The sequence below is a fragment of the Cetorhinus maximus genome, chromosome 15 (genome assembly GCF_964194155.1).
Source record: "Cetorhinus maximus chromosome 15, sCetMax3.hap1.1, whole genome shotgun sequence".
Classification (NCBI taxonomy): domain Eukaryota; kingdom Metazoa; phylum Chordata; class Chondrichthyes; order Lamniformes; family Cetorhinidae; genus Cetorhinus; species Cetorhinus maximus.
In genome coordinates, this window is record NC_135893.1 from 77636141 (window position 1) to 77652712 (window position 16572).

A 16572-nucleotide genomic window follows, 5' to 3' on the forward strand; every position below is an offset into this window, starting at 1 on the left:
ATCATGCCTGACAAATTTATTAGAATTCTTTGAGGATGTAACAAGCAGGATAGATAAAGGGGAACCAGTCGATGTAATATATTTGGATTTCCAAAAGGCGTTTGATAGGGTTCCGCACATAAGGCTACTTAATAAGAGCCAAGGGTGTTGGGGGTAGTATGGATAGAGGGTTGGCTAACTAATAGAAGACAGAGAGTTGGGATAAGGGAGGCATTTTCAGGATGGCAACCTGTAACTAGTGGAGTGCCACAGGGACCAGTGCTGGTCCCACAAATATTTACAATATATATTAATGACTTGGATGAGGTAAGTGAATCTACTATCTCAAATTTTTTGAATGACACAAAAATAGCTGGGAAGGCAAGCGGTGATGATGACACAAAGAGTGTACAGAGGGATATAGACAGACTAAGTGAGTGGGCAAAAACTTGACAGATGGAATATAATGTGGGAAAATGTGAGGTTATGCATTTTGGCAGGAAGGATAGAAGAGCTGAATACTATTTAAATGGAGAAAGACTGCAGAAAGCTGCAGCACAGAAGGATTTGGGGGTCCATGTACATGAATCACAAAAAGCTAGAACACAAGTTCAGCAGGTGATAGGGAAGGTATATGGAATATTGACCTTAATTTCAAAGGGAATGGAATATAAAATAGAGAAGTCTTGCTAAAACTATACAAGGCACTCGTTAGACCACACCTAGAAAACTTTGAACAGTTTTGGTCTCCTTATCTAAGGAAAGATATATTGGCATTGGAGGCAGTCCAGAGAAGGTTCACTAGGGGCTGAAACCTCCGGTTGGTGAGCGGGGCCGGGGCCTGCTCGCCAACACGTAAAATGACGCGCGGTGATGTCGGGTGGGCGTCCCGATGTCACCGTGCATCATTTAGATTTTCAGTTCGGCAGGTGTGCAGCCAACTCGACTGCGTGCCCACCGAACTATCAAAGGCCTATTAAGGCCTGTTAAAAACTAATTTAAACAATTAAATGAGCTGCCCGTCCAAACTTAAGGTTGGCGGGCAGGCGAAGAGCCCAGGCGGCCTTCGCATTTTTTATGGAACCTCATCCATGGCCAGGATGAGGTTTCATGACGGGTTTAAAAATTCAATAAAAATTAAAAAATCATTGATATGTCCCAGCTCATGTGACACTTTCACATGAGGGGACATGTTTTGAAAGTTTTCAAATACATTATTTAGAAATTTTAAACTTAAACAAATCTTCCTGAGGCACCTCTTCTGTGCTAATTTGCACGCATGTGCGAAAGAACGCATTCCCGACTCAGGGAATCCCGCCCCGCCCGCACAGGGAGTGCTCAGCGCTTCCGGGCGAGTGTCACTCTGGGCGGGCCTTAATTAGCCCGCCCACGTAAAATGGAGGCGCGAACCTGATCGGAAGCGCCGATCACGTTTGCAGTTGCTCCCGCCCACCCCCACACAAACCGCCCCCCCCCCCCCCACAACGGGGGCAAAATTCAGCCCTAGGTTGATCCAGGGGACGGAGGGGTTTTCTTATGAGGAGAGGTTAAGTAGGATAGGCCTGCACTCATTGGAGTTTAGAAGGAGAGGTGACCTTATTGAAAAATATAAGATTCTTAGGGGGCTTGACGGGGTAGATGCTGAGAGGTTGTTTCCCCTCGTGGGAGAGTCTAGGACCAGAGGGCATAACCTCAGAGTAAGGGGTCGCCCATTTGAAACAGAGATGAGGAGGAATTCCTTCTCTCAGAGGGTAGCTAAACTGTAAAGTTCTTTACCGCGGAGGGCTGTAGAGGCTGGGTTGTTAAGTATATTCAAGGCTGAGATAGGCAGATTTTTAATCAGTAAGAGAATCAAGGGTTTTGGGGAAAAGACAGGTAAGTGGAGTTGAGGATTATCAGATCTGGATGGGCCGAATGGCCTACTTCTGCTCCTACATTTTATGGTCTTATAATCTTAAATCTCAATTGGTTAATTTCTACTACTAAAATTCTCACTGAGCTCTTATTCAAATAATTGAATATTTGGTGCCAGAAACTATTTTGTATGACTATACGATCAACCTGCACCTGAAATCTTCTCTCCACAATATTAACCCACCTGAATGTTTCCACCATTTTCGTGGGGTTTTGTTTTTTGCTTAAGCAGAATTTGTTTTATTTTACATTATCAGGGGCGGGACTTACACACACACACACACACACGAAGCTTGAAGAGACACGCGCGAGTTTTGTCCCTCTCCAGGTGAGTTCAATCCCCATTCTTCCTGCGAGAGGCGCTCGAACACGCCACAGGGCCGGGCGGAACCTTTGTTCGGGGCGCGCGGGGGAGCGCCGGACGGGTTTGGCGGGTTGCAGCCCGGGCAGGTTTTCGGTGTCACACGTCCCGTGGTCCGGGGTTTCGGCGATGGGCCGTCAGAAGAGAGTCCGGCCGATCGCCGCGCTCGCCCGCAAGCTGCGGGAATACTGGGCTCTGAAGCACCGGCCCCGGGACAGCGAGCGCTACGCCGTGGACTATGAGAGCATGAGGCGGCCGGGCAGCGGCAAGAAGCTGCCGCTCCTGGCTCACCGGGACATCCGCAGCGAGAGCCGCCTCTTCCAGCTCGTCAACCGCCTGCCCCTCTTCGGCATCGGCCGCCTCCTCACCAAGAAGTCCTGGCTCCTGGCCTACGACGAGCCCTGTTACTGGACCATCAACAAGGTCAAGGTGGATTACACGGCCCAGGTCAGCCCGGCGCCCAAGCCCCCGGGGGACCGGACCCTAGCGCCAAGGCGCAGGCTTTAGAGGGTCAAGGGCACAAGAATTAGGGGCAGGAGCAAACCATTCGGCCCCTTGGACCAAAACTCCGGCTCATTTGTGTCCCCTCCTGTCCAGATCTCGGCTGGGCCACACTAAAAGCAGCATGGGGTTGCCTTGCCCTCCTCCCCTGCCTAAACTGGTCACCTCAGCCAGGATTTTATTCCTGATAACTCCTGGTTTTGGGTTTTTTTTTTAAACAAAGCACTGCAGATGCTGGAAATCTGTAATAAAAGTTGGAAATACTCAGCAGGTCAGGCGGCATCTCCGGAGGGAGAAACCGAGCTAAGGTTTCAGGTCGGTGCCCAGCTTTGATGAAAGGTCATTGACCTGAAATGCTAACCCTTGTTTCTCTCACCACAGATGCTGCCAGACCTGAGTATTTTCAACATTCTCTCCTTTTCATCCTGGCTTTTGAGCACGACCAACCCCTGTCCACCATTCACAAACAATGTGTGAGGATTTCTAATGTTGAGGCCATCTGTTCAGCTGCCTCTGCAGCTACCCTCTCTTCCTGTAGCTGCCCTAGCCCTCCACTGGCATCTATCTTTAATTATACCACCTTCAAACTAATTTCTATCAAATCCAGCTTCTATTTCACCATATTCTCATTCAAATGCTGGCTGCCCAGCTTCCCTCACTGGCTAAATAATTCTCTCCCTTCAGGAACTGTCCCCTTCCCTTTGAAATCTACTGTCTTTACCCCTTAAAAACCCACGCATATCCTTGTAAACTAATGCTCATTTCAAATCTCCCTTTTCTCTCCAGAGTCTTCAGATATGCTGTTGCCTCCCAAATCTCTGTCCATTTTTCCTGCAATTCTGTGTTAAACATTTCCAGTCAGATTTCTGTCCCTGTCATTGCATATAAATGGCCTTAATCAAAGTCCAGAAGATGTTTTAAGTAACTATGACTGTTGGACACTGCCTCCTCATCGTTCTAAATCTTTGCAACTTCTGACATGGTTGACCACACCACCTTTCTCCATTGTCCAGCTCATTGGGAAGGCCTTTATCTGGTTCCACTCTTGCCTATCCAATTGTAACTGGAGAAGATCATGCTATGGTTTATCTTCCCACCTCTGGTGTCCCCCAAGGATCTATTTTTGTTCCCCTCCAATTTCTCATCTATATGCTGCCCCGTGGTGACGTCATCTGAAGGAGTGACCTCAAGAACCAGACTGTTCAGTGTCCTATTTGAGCTGGAGCTGAACTTTTAACCCAACTTCCACCTCTGTAATCTTACCCATCTGCACCATAACCTCAGCTTACCTGTTGCTGAAACATTCATCCCTGCCTTTGTTTCCTCTCCTAGCCAGCCGCTTTCTTTAAACCTCTGTAAACTTGAGCTCATCCAAAACACTGCTACCCGTATCCTACCTCGCACCAAGACCTGTTCACCCATCACCTCTATACTCACTGAGCTACATTGACTTCCCGTCCACAAACACCTCGATTTTAAAATTCTCCGTCTCGTGTTTTAAGTTTCAATGTGGCCTCGTCTCTCCCTATCCCTGTAATCTTTCATTGCCTTACTGTATAACCCTCAAGGAATCCTGCGTTCCTCAACACTGGTCTTTGAATCCCTCAGTCCTTTCACTCCACCATTGCCAGCTGTGGTTGCAGCCATCTGGGTCCAAAGCTCTGGAACTCCCTCCCTAAACACCTCTACCTCTCTTTTTCCATTCAGACCCTCCACAAATCCTACCTCTTTGACCAAGCTTTTAGTTGCCCGTCCTGATATCTCCTCCTTTGGTTTGGTGTCAGTTTTTGTCTGATAATGTTACCGTGAAGCACCTTAGGATGCTTTCCTCTGGTAAGGATGCTATATAAATGCAAGTTGGTGTTGTCACTACATCAGCCACAGGGGTGGGTGGGAGCCTTTCTGTGGACAAGGTTTACAGTTAAAAAATTCTTTGCAGGCTTCTGGCAGTCCTACATTTCAGCATGTGCTTCTAATATGACAAGGTGTTTCTATTTTAGGATGTTTGCTTTCCCATTAAATTAAAATGTTACAATCATACAACCATGAAGCAATGGCAGGGCATCTGAAAGAATTTTGTGGCTATTTCTCAATTCAATTTGTATCACAGTTGTAAAACCTTCTAAGCAAAGCCAGTTGTGCAAAGGTGGAGAGGGTTAAGAACATAGGAATGTGTAGGAGTGAAAAAGACAACAGCTAGCATTTACATAACTTCTTTAATGCAATAAAATATCCCAAGGCACTTTGAAGGAGCACTATCAGACCAAAGTTGACACCAAGTCACATAGAGATATAAGACTGGGTGATTAAACTTTGGTCAAGGATTATTGCCCCTCTGACCAGCCCTGAAGTTAGTTCTGGCTTGACTAACAGCACCTAGATGGCTTAAAATTGTTATATAAAATTAACACCACATCGAGCCAGAAATTCCTAGTTTGTTGTACATTGACTTAGGCAGCTCCAAAACATGTTCTTTCAGTGGGTGTACATGCAGCATATAGAGTATTGACTAGTAACTATATATCTAAGTTTTTCTGGAATGTGTACAAGTTGCTTTATACTGTTTTACATTTACAATATCATCTGTTTTAACCATGTTCCTATTGGACTTAACTTGCCTTATCCAACCATTCATGTTGCACAATTGCTCTGCACACTAACCTTATTTGCGAAGACCACTCACTGATGTGATGCCAAATAATGTAATATGAAAAATTGAAGTGCGCTGTCAGTCACTGCGAAACAAAAGCTGGTTTAGGACAAGTGTTTGACATGGATGAGCTTTCTTGTTCAAGGTGCCTTTCTGAAGCAGCCACTTCAATAATGTACTTCATCACGCATTAGTAATGGTGCAAACAGATATTTATATGAGGTGCCCCAGGTTGTTGCTTCATACTGTAAGTTTGCAGAGTGCGAGCGGATGACCCTGAGGAGAGAATTACCAACCCTGCGTGGTCATTGGGCCGGAGTCAGCACTATAGTCCTGTCTCTTCCCCGTCTTGATCTCTGATAGAAACATCAGATTGGTGAATTTAATTTATGGTACCTTCATCTGCAGTGGTTTTCAATTTGTCTCCTGTATTGAAGGAGCGTGCACCGTGACAAAAATGCCATACTGATATGTCAACAAATACAAAATGTCTCTCGAATGCAGAATTGCCAAGACATTAAGCTCATTGTGTGGAGTCTACCCATTCCCAATAGAGAGAAACCTGAAGCCTTCATGAATGGTACTTCCAGAATCTTTGCTTTAAAGATGTAGTGTTTCCTTCAATGAGTCTACTCACACCAGTCCTGCTGACAGTGATGTGATATGGATGCTATGTAGAGAAGCTGTTCCTTAAGTGTTTCCTACACTGAAGTGAATGTAAAACAATATACATTGATAAAATGAACGCGTACTTTAAAAATGCTCTGGGTGAGCATTCTTTTCCCCATGCTGTATTTGAACTAATCCTATTTGAAAAGAATGACCAAAGGACATTATTGTACATTAAAACAAAAGCAAAATACTGCAGATGCTAAAAATCTGAATACTGGAAATAATCAGATCAGGAGAGAGAAATAGAGTTTATGGCAAGAGTTATGGTCAATCACCTTTTAGTAGAACATTATTTAGGTCTCTGAGGTTCCAGTGTTAGTGAGGCTCAGACAGCAAGATTCTGCTGAAAACCAAATTATAAATGTTAATTCTTTTAGATTAATTTTTCATATGGCACATATGGAACCATGGAGGACTGACATTGTGTTGAATAAGACCATTCATAATCCTCCCCAAGATTTTATGTAAAATTACATAAGATAACATTACATAGGATATGTGGCACAGAAACAGGTCAACCAGTCCATACTACTGTTTATGCTCTACTCAAGCCTCAGCACATCTTTCATCATCTAACCCTACCATTGTAACCATCTAGTCCCTTCTCCTGTATATGCTTGTATAGTTTCCCATTAAATACATTCGCTTTAACCACTCCTTGTGGTAGCAAGTTCCACATTCTGACCATTCTTTGGGTAAAGAGGTTTCTTCTGAATTCCCTAAATGATTTCTTCATGACTATAATGTAGAATTGGGGGCACAGTTTCGGAATAAGCCGTCTCCCATTTAAGTTGGGGATGAAGAGGAATTTCTTCTCCCAGAGGTCTTTAATCTTTGGAATTCTGTAGTTCCAGTGAGCAGTGGAGACTGGGTCATTGAATGCATTCAAGGCTGAGTTAAACAGCTTTTTGATCTAAGGGAGTCAAGGCTTATGGGGGACAAACAGAAGTTGAGGCCGTGATCAAATCAGCCATGACCTTATTGAATGGCAGAGCAGGCTCAAAGGGCTGAATGGCCTACTCCTGTTCCTATTATCTTCTTACCTTATAAAATTGAGCTTGGAAAGGATACATAACAATATTACACTCTATATTCTGTCAAAGCTTAAGTCCTAGCTTTTCATTAGCATATTTCCCTGTCATCAATTTTACAGTTGTCACCAGCACCCACTTAAGCAAGCATCCAAAACTTTGTAACAGTGAAGGATGAAAGCTACTGCTAAGAGTATTGATGCTGTTTTTCTCTCTCCAGGATATGGACCATGGAAAAGCATGGGGAGTGCTAACATACAGAGGTATGACTTTTTGACTTGATCTTTGACTTTAACAGATAATTTATCGTAAAACTCTACGGGAAAATCGTAGTGAACTTGTTGAGACTTGGATTTGTCTTGATGAGATCACGTTTATTACATGAAGGACGGAGGGCGTATGAAGAGAGTGGATGGTGGAGAGGGAGGGAAGGCAAGTCTGTAGATGAATGAGAGGGCACATATTAGGAGGGATGCTGGAAGGGGAGGGAGGCCCGTGGGAATGTAAACAACCTCTAAAATGGAACAAAAATTTGGCAAATCCCCTGTGATGCCGGTGGCCAGTCTCAAGCCTGACGACATTTCATTGCTATCTTGAGTGGAAGTGGATCATGAGATGGAGAGACCAAAAGCGATGTAGAGAAACTAAAAATATTAATTAAAGATCGGAGGCAAATAGGAAGAACAAGGTTAAGCAATTATATGTTTATAATATTGCACATGCACGTTTTGTTTGACTCTTGGGTTTGGTTTACTGAACCTCCACGACTTGCGTTTTCTTAGACAAATTATTTTCCTTGTTCTCCTGCAAATAGGAAAGACTGAAGATACGGTGAAAGAAATAGATAAAGTTATGTACCATGATTGGCGCCTGGTACCAAAACATGAAGAAGAAGCTTTCAAGAGCTTCACACCTGTTCCTGAGACGAGTATTCGCTATGTCCCTTATCCTCCTTTGCTTCGTGCCATGATACTGGCTCAGCGACAGAAAGCTGGGGAACCTGTAGGAGAGGAGCCTATGATTGATCTGGAAAGAAATCGCCACTTTCCAAAGGATTATTTTAGAAACCTGGACTTGAAGAAAGAAGCAGAGGGCACCCCAATTTAATAAGAATCTGCATTGCTCATAGCTACTGATGGACTGAGCATTATTGTTTCCAGCAATTTGTCATAATGGTTTATGTACAATAAAATCCCATTTCTTTTTTTGTACCAAGCTGTAAATTCTCGGTCAAACACTTAATATCAACAGGCAGGAAAAGATTAGCTGGTCCAGCAAGACTGCCTATCACACCATAATGGCTGGAGCACTATGTCTGGAACCTTCCACCCCCCCTTCCTCCTCTAATTTCTGGAAGAGGTAAGGAAACAATAAAAACCCAGGGCAAATAAGAGATTTTTAAAAATCGAGATAATTCTAGGTCAAGCGCTATCTAAAATGACACTTACCTTCTACATATATGTGACCTCTTCCCCAGTCAAGAATCGATCCTTCTGCTCTTGATGTATTCACTTCCCCAGGAAAACTTTCCCATTTTTGTGTTCACGATATGGCAGGATGGCCTGGTGTCCTTAGATTAGTTTGGTAGCAAAATGCATTGTTCTGGCTTATGCATGGTATGTTTTGTACTACGGGTCAAGTATCCTTTATCCGGATCTGTTTCGGATTCAGATCATTTCGGTTTTTGGATACTGCGTATAGGCCTAGGTCTACTTACATTACAATGGCTGAAGCCTAGGCTAGCTATAGTCCAAAGTAAATAAAATGGTTAGAAAAGCAAGATGTACCACTGAATAACAAATATGGTGCCTATTATAAGTTCCCACCCATAGCGCCATCTGCGATTCTGCTTTTAGGAGAGGGCTCGCAAGGTAAACAGTGCAGACAAAAAAACATACTTCCCGTGCTAAAGGTCAGGCACGGTTGGGAAGGTCCGTGTCAGCTCTGGTCAGAGACTTCCCGCACTAAAGGTCGGGTGCGGTCAGCGAGGTTCATGTTGGCTCAGCTTGTGTTGATTCGGGTCAGAGACTTTTGCACTAAAGGTTGGTGGATGTGTTCGGGTTTCAAATTTACAGATAAAGGATACTCAACCGGTATTGTGAAAATTATTTTTGATTGATTTTTGAAAATGCATTGATTACATTTGAAATGTTAAGAATAACCCAACGCTCATTGTAAACTGTAAACCTTTTGGTCTTTGTCAAGCTCCATTACTTCATGGAATCATGGAAACCTGCAGCACAGGAGGAGGCCATTTGACTTTTGTCTTTTCTGGCTCTTTGAAAGAGCAGCTGTGCTTAGTGCCACATCCCTGCTTTGTGTCCATAACCTTCAAATATCTGTCTAACTCCCTTTTAAAATGACCTATGAAGTTAGCTATCATCTTTTCAGATAGAGCATTCCAGATAACTCTGAGTGAAAACAGTTTTCCTCAACTCACCTATAGATCTTTTTCCAATGATTTTGAATCCATTACCTCTAGTTATTGACCTGCTTGCTAGAAGGAGTATTTTTTCCCCTATTTACTCTTAGTAAAACCTCTCATCTTCCTCTATTAGGTTATTTCTTAACCTCTATTCCAACAAGTACAATCCTAACTTTCCTAACCTCACTTCAGAACTGAAGTTCCCCCATTCCTGGTAACATCCTGGTAAATCTCCTCAGTACCTAGAATCGTCCACAATGCTCCAGCTGAAGCCTAACCAGTGACTTATAAAGTTCTAGCAGGATCTCTTTTAGCGTTTTGTTTTTATCTCTTTTAGTGTTACTGTGGCGATTGTTGTTTTAAGGCCAGCCTTACTGAGTAAAGGTCATGAGGTCAGAATAGCCAATCAAAACCAAGTGTGAGGAGGCTTAAGGGGTGGAGTTTTCCTAGTCTTGAGAGTGTATTGTAGCCTTGCTAGAGGCTTGCAGCTAATCCAGCAACTTTTTAAAAATTCGTTCTGTCAAGACTTACTGGAGATGGTGCACTGTAATATTAAGCCCCACTGCTCCCCGAGCCGTGACAAATGTGAAAAAGTTTGATTAGCCCACCTAATTGTTTAGGTTAACAGAATACAAGTACCAGGTTTGTAAACTTAATAAGTAAATAACTGTTTATTAGATAAATTATCTTTAACCATTGGCAAAAGAAATATAACCTGCTAATTTCTAACTATATCCTAAACTCTACCCCTTTTTAAATCCCTATACGCACATATAAGATGCACAAAAACATGGATTTTAAGGGTGGAATAAAACAGTTCAATAGCACCAATTCCGGAGTATTGGATTCGATGGGTTGATTTTGATTGATGTCTTCCAAATTCCTTTCAGTTCTTTGTTGATGACACGAGGTGGTCTTCCAGCACTTTCAGTGTTTAGTTCAGTGGTTGAGCACGTGCTTTTCAATGTATCTAGTGGTGATTTTCCTCTTTGCCTCTTGACAGGGATTTTCAGAAAGAGAGAGTAGGTTATGGAGATATGAGGAGAAAAAGCCAGCTAGCTATTATTGTAGAATTACTGGAACCTCTCACACACAGGAGAGAGAGGTTTTGGGTCTTTTTTCCTTTCAGGCTAGGAGCTATTCTGCTGCATTGCTCTCACACAAACCCTGATCACCTAGTCAGGAGCCAATTAAAACATTGTCAGGCAGTCCCCATTAGACCAGACTCTCCTCAGCACCATCCTGTCTTTCATGGCACACTCTGTTCCGGGACAGCAAAATTGTATGTATCCATCACACTGTTCCAGCGGACGTGTCCCTCAAATTGTGGCCATTGCAATCCCAATCCACAGTCCAACAAATAAAAAGACATGTTCCTTACAGTTCATGGAATGTGGGTTTCACTGGCTGGCCAGCATTTATTGCCCATCTCTAATTGTCCTTGTTCAGGAGGCATTTGAGAGTCAGACACATTGCTGTGGGTCTGGAGTCACGTGTAGGACAGACCAGGTAAGGACAGCAGATTTCCTTCTCTAAAGGGCATTAGTGAACCAGATGGGTTTCTACAACAATTGGCAATGGTTTCATGGTCATCATTAGACCTTTATTATTGTTATTGAATTCAAATTCCACAATCTGCCATGGTGGGATTCGAGTCTAGGTCCCCAGAGCATTACCCCGGATCTCTGGATCACCAGTCCAGTGACAATACCCTAAATAAAGTTCATTGTTCAACCAAAGAAGCCTATCGGTAGTACATCTCTACTGTTACCAACTGTGATTAAATTATTCCTGGGGGTTTCATCACATGACTTGCCCCCAGCTCCAGCTATTCGTTGGCCAACACATCCATCCTTGTGATGCACTGCCTGTCTTCCCCACCCCATTTTCAATAATTTTATATCTGTAAAAGAGCAATGTTAAAAGAAAATGAAAAAAAAAACACTTTTTTAATGTCCCAATGATTTTTCTCCAGGGTTGTGCACAGCAGTGCCCTGGAGATTGATCTTCAATTCCTGGAAACTCCAGGCCAATCCTGGAGGGTTTGTAACCCTAATCTCTCTGCTTTTATATTCTTTCCCTCTATTTATAAACCCGAGTAACCCATATGCTTTTATAACCACCTTATCAATTTGTCTTGTCACCTTTAAGGATTTGTTAATATGGACATTGGGTTCTCTCTGCTCATCTGCACTTTTCAAAACTCTAATTTATTGTATACTGTCTTTCCATATTAGTTCTCCCAAAGTGCAGCACTTCACACTTCTTTGCATTGAACACCATTTACCAGATCGCTTTCCATTCCAACAATTTGTCTATAATCCTGAAGCCAATAACTATCTTCATCATAATCGTCTACTTTTCCAAGTTCTGTATCATCTGCGAATGCTATAATTCTCTTTTAACGAGTCTAGATCTTTTGCACAAGTTGCAACGGGCATAAAATTGACTTTTAGGGAACACCACTGCAAACCACATCCCAGTCTCAAAACATCCATCCACCACCACCCTTTACTTCCTGTTACTACGTCAATTTAGTGTTCATACCACCACTTTCCCTTAATTCCATGGGCTTCCATTGTCTTAAGCCTCTTGTGTGGCACTTTGTCGAGTGCCTTCTGAAAGTCCACTTTTAACAACATCACTGCACTAACTTTAATCAACCTTCTCTGATAACCTCATCAAAGGATTCAATCAAGTTATTCAGGCAAGATTTCCCTTTAACAAATCCATTCTGGCTCTCTTTGAGTAACCTATGCCTTTCCAAATGCAGCAGCCTGGTTCGATTTACCCACCCAAGCTCTGATCTTAATGGGGTAGCACTCTGGAGTTTCTGCTAAACCCCAAAGGTGAAAACCCTGGAGAATCAGCGCAAGTGACCATCTTACTGTTTCTCTACTGATTTTCCCCTGAAGTTACAATGGCAGTTCAGGAGAACAGTTGTGGAAATTATATCCCAGTGCCTTCTCCACTCTGGTACTCGATGGTCCATATCAGAAATTTAGAATAAAGCAGGTGATGAGACAGTGCTTGTGCAACTCAAGTAGCATTTTGAGTCCGTTCCCTTCCACACTGTAATTCTCCTGTCCTCTGTCTACTCATTAACCAGACACCAATGATTAGAAATCAGGGCACCATATTTCCACAGGGTTACCCAATCTTAACCTGATAATAGGGTTGACCTAGAAGAGATGAATGAAAAATGGATTCTACAATATTGTTTCACTTTGTATGTGTATTACATAAAACTATTGAGGTTGAGGCATAATGGGCACTAGATGGAGCTATAGCTCTGTTTTAAGTTTCTGATAGGTGGACCCTTTATTTGATAGTCATAGCATGTCTAGTAAACAAGAGTGTTGGAGTGTTGCAACACATCTGTGCATCGATTATTGTGTGCTGTACATTCAGATCTCCTATAATCTATCTATGCACTTCTTTCACAAATGATATTTGAAATCTAGAGTTCTTTCACCACCCCACACCCCTCTCCAAAAAGAGCTGTAATTCAGTTGAAAATTTCCCTTTGGGAAGCAAGGATATTAAGGGTTCGAGTTTAAGCGGGGCTGCTGCCGAATGTCCCTTGTAACTTTGGGGGAAGACCTGTGAAAAATGCTGAGAAATGGCATGAATGCCTTGCAGTTAATTTGTAGTTTGAACTGTTAATGCCTCACTTCCACAGCCTTTACTAATTATGATCTACATATGAAATCAAGCAACACATTTAATCAGACAGTTGCAAATAATCTGTGACTAATGGTAGCAATCATATCTTACAAAATCTAGATCTACAAAAGAAGTGGCCTAGTACTATGAATGCAGGCAGCAAGGCAGGTAGACACAAGATGCCACAGACCAGAATTTCCTCAGACCGATTTTGTTGCAACTTTGCTGGAAATGCAGTGAAAACTCCATTGATGTATGTAAAGAGGCTGCTATCACCCTCCAGCAGAGTTACAGCAGTGAAAAGGGAACACTTGCAAGGACATTCCTGGCCTGTGTTTCTGACCAAGGGAGCACATATCATTTGAAGCAGATTTTGGAGAGATTACTTATACTTCATCTTCAAAATGTTTGTCATCTTCCATTTTTTCAATCGTTGATGCCACTCATCACTTCACCCTCTCGGAAGAGATTAGTAGTAGAGTGGACTGAGTCCTGGAGTTGGAGGTACTTGACTCATTCCTGGGATGAGGGACTTATCTTACGAAGAAAGGTTGAACAGGTTGGGCCTATACCCACTGGAGTTTAGAAGAATGAGAAGTGATCTAATTGAAGCATATGGGATTTGATAGGGTTGAAACTGGGAAGATGTTTCAACTTGTGGGAGAGACTAGAACCAGGGGACACAGTTTAAGGATAAGATTCTACTCTTTAAGACTGAGATGAGGAGAACATTTTTCTTTCAAAGGGTCGTTAGTATGTGGAATTCTCTTCCTCAGAAAGCAGTGGAGGCTGGATCACTGAATTTATTCAAGGCAGAGCTAGACAGATTGTTGACAGGCAAAGGAGTCAAGGGTTGGAGGGGCGGTGGGTGGGGGGGGAAGACAGCAAAGTAGAGTTGAGACCACAATCAGATCAGCCATGATCTTATTGAATTGCAGAACAGGCTCGAAGGGCTGAATGGCCTACTCCTGCTCCTAAACCCTATGTTCCTATGTCCATGGTATTATCAATGCTACTCTACTTCTAGGCAGTAGGCGGTACAACGTAAGCAAGGTGAGTCAGTGGTTGAGCACTGAACATTGCTGGAATACATCAACCAACTATTGCAGTACTTCTTTTCTAAAACATAGCCGTAGAGTGATGCAAATCGGAAATGAAAAGAGAAAATGTTGGAAATGCTCAGCAGGTTAGGCAGTTGGGGAGAGCGAGACAAACTTAACATTTCAAGTTGATGACCTTTCATCCACGGTTTTATTCTCCACAGTATTTCCAGCATTTTCTGTGTTAACCATTAGGATGATGGCCAACTTTCATATTATTGCACTTACTGATTTTCACTTCTGGAAATCAAGTTGGACTGATACAGATTTTTTAAAAAAAATTTAAAAATGGCAGAACATCACAGAAATTCTCCTCTTGTTCCCTTGAAATGAACCCTAAAAGAAACCTTGTTAAAATATTTGTGTGTTATTGGACGATGAATGAATGTCATGTTTAAAGAGTTTAAGGGAAAACTATTCTTTTTATGTTTCACACCCTCACTGAGATTTATAAAGTCCTGACAGGTTGCAAAGACACTCCTGTCTCATGAATATGCACATGCCATATGGAGTTTGCATATGTTTTGTGGCTATACTATTATGGTCCATTGTAGACTATGGCTAATTACTTATTTATTTATGCTATTCAGGCATGAGGTGCCACTCCAATCCCTGATGTAAAAAAAAACCTCTGCAATTTGTGTTGCTTTTCAAACCATCAAAGCTCTAATTTTACTTACTCTATTTGGAAATCTGAGATTAATAGATATTTGTTAACCAAAGGTATTAATGGTTACAGGACAAAGGCGGGTGTGTGGAGTTAGGCCACAGATGAGCCAAGATCTCATTGAATGGCAGAACAGGCTAGAGGGGCTAAATGGTCTACTCATGTTCCTATGAAATTCCTCATTCATATTTGGGAAGAATTTACAACAGAAAATAGTTGTCAGGCTCTACAATGGGGGACAATTTCCATTAGGTTCTTCATATCTATTGTCAAACTTTGGTGAAAATCTGGAGAGACAACATAAATGAGCATTTTTAGCCCTTTCTAGGGATTCTGTTGATCCAGTGGTTTTGGCAGTAGTTTGTGGGACCCCTTGTCAAAACTGTAGGCTAATATGGTTATCTAATTTCAAAGGAGTACAATTTTGAAATAGCCATCAGTTCTGACAATGAGTGATCAAGAAATGTTAACCTACCTTTCATATTTACAGATATGACAGACCTCCTGTATATTTCAAGCATTTTCTGTTTCAGTTGCACATTTTTATCATTTCCAGTTTATATTTTGGACCTCTACTGTGCGCTATATTGTTCTGTAGCCCACAGCAATCTCATTGTTGAGTTTTCTGAGGCTAAAGACCAGCAACAAATCATAAATGAAACTATTAGCAAATGTCTGGTGTTTTCTGATGTTCTTCTCAACCACCATAAATGGCTAGAAGAAGGTTAAAATTCCTGAAGTGCACCAGACTTTAAAAGATGCTGTCCTTTACATAGATATTTTTTAATACCACTCTGCTAAGCTGAGCATAGATGCCTGCAGAGATCAGTTGGGCTGAATGGCCTGTTGCTGTGCTGTGAATCCTGTGTAAAACGTGGGTGACAAAGCCTATCAAGATTTTGCACTTTATGCCATGAAATGCAGTGGCTGAAACTTGAACTGTCACAGTGGATGCTGCTGCCGTTCAGACTGTGTAGTCGCTGATGGGAACTCAGAAGTGGCTAATTCTGTTTCGCTTGGGTTCAAACAGTTTCTGTTAATGGAGTACACTGCCACACATTTAGGATTCACTGTAAGCTCTGGCGATTTAGTGAAAAATGAAACCACTGAGTGTCGCTGATCCCATAAGATCCTCATTATATACCTAAACTTTATGACACATGTTAAACACGTTCAAAGTGAAGCTGAAAATAATTGAATGTTTTGCATTCATCATCGATGCAAGCTGGGTGTGAGAGCCAATTGCAAGTGGGTGAAACTGATTGCGATGTTGAAGGGACTAAATTGTGTTTATGTAGGCTGATTGTTTCAACTAAATAGGTTACGGAGGACCTGAGTTCATCACCTCATGTTTTGTAAAGGCAAAAACTAGGTTAGATGTTCTGACGTAGCTTTCTGCGAGATTAATAGACCTCTAGAACAGGCTGCTGACTGATTCGCTGAATTGCTTCAAACAAGAGCTGGATCTTTTTCTGGCTAAGGCAGAAATCAGTTCATACAAGGGGTGGGTATCATATAACATTAATCATAAATAGAGTGGTCTCCTGGGCTACTTTTAATTGCCTAAAGGGACAGAGAGGAATTATCTAGATTTTTTTCCATTATT

The 16572-nt window shown here is 42.3% G+C and overlaps 1 protein-coding gene across 1 annotated transcript; it reads left to right on the top strand.

The window, feature by feature from the left end:
- The first annotated feature begins 2285 nt into the window (after positions 1–2285).
- On the top strand, positions 2286–8314 carry mrps34 (mitochondrial ribosomal protein S34). Its single transcript, XM_078558693.1, has 3 exons — positions 2286–2701; positions 7329–7371; positions 7923–8314. Exons 1-3 carry the CDS (start codon positions 2384–2386, stop codon positions 8213–8215), a joined length of 654 nt encoding a protein of 217 aa, XP_078414819.1. The 5' UTR covers positions 2286–2383; the 3' UTR covers positions 8216–8314.
- Positions 8315–16572: the final 8258 nt, after the last annotated feature.

Coding starts and splice junctions, on each gene's coding strand:
- mrps34 (XM_078558693.1), top strand. CDS start 2,384: ATGGGCCGTCAGAAGAGAGTCCGGCCGATCGCCGCGCTCGCCCGCAAG. Junction 2,702..7,328: donor AGGTGGATTACACGGCCCAG/GTCAGCCCGGCG, acceptor TTCTCTCTCCAG/GATATGGACCATGGAAAAGC. Junction 7,372..7,922: donor GGGAGTGCTAACATACAGAG/GTATGACTTTTT, acceptor TCCTGCAAATAG/GAAAGACTGAAGATACGGTG.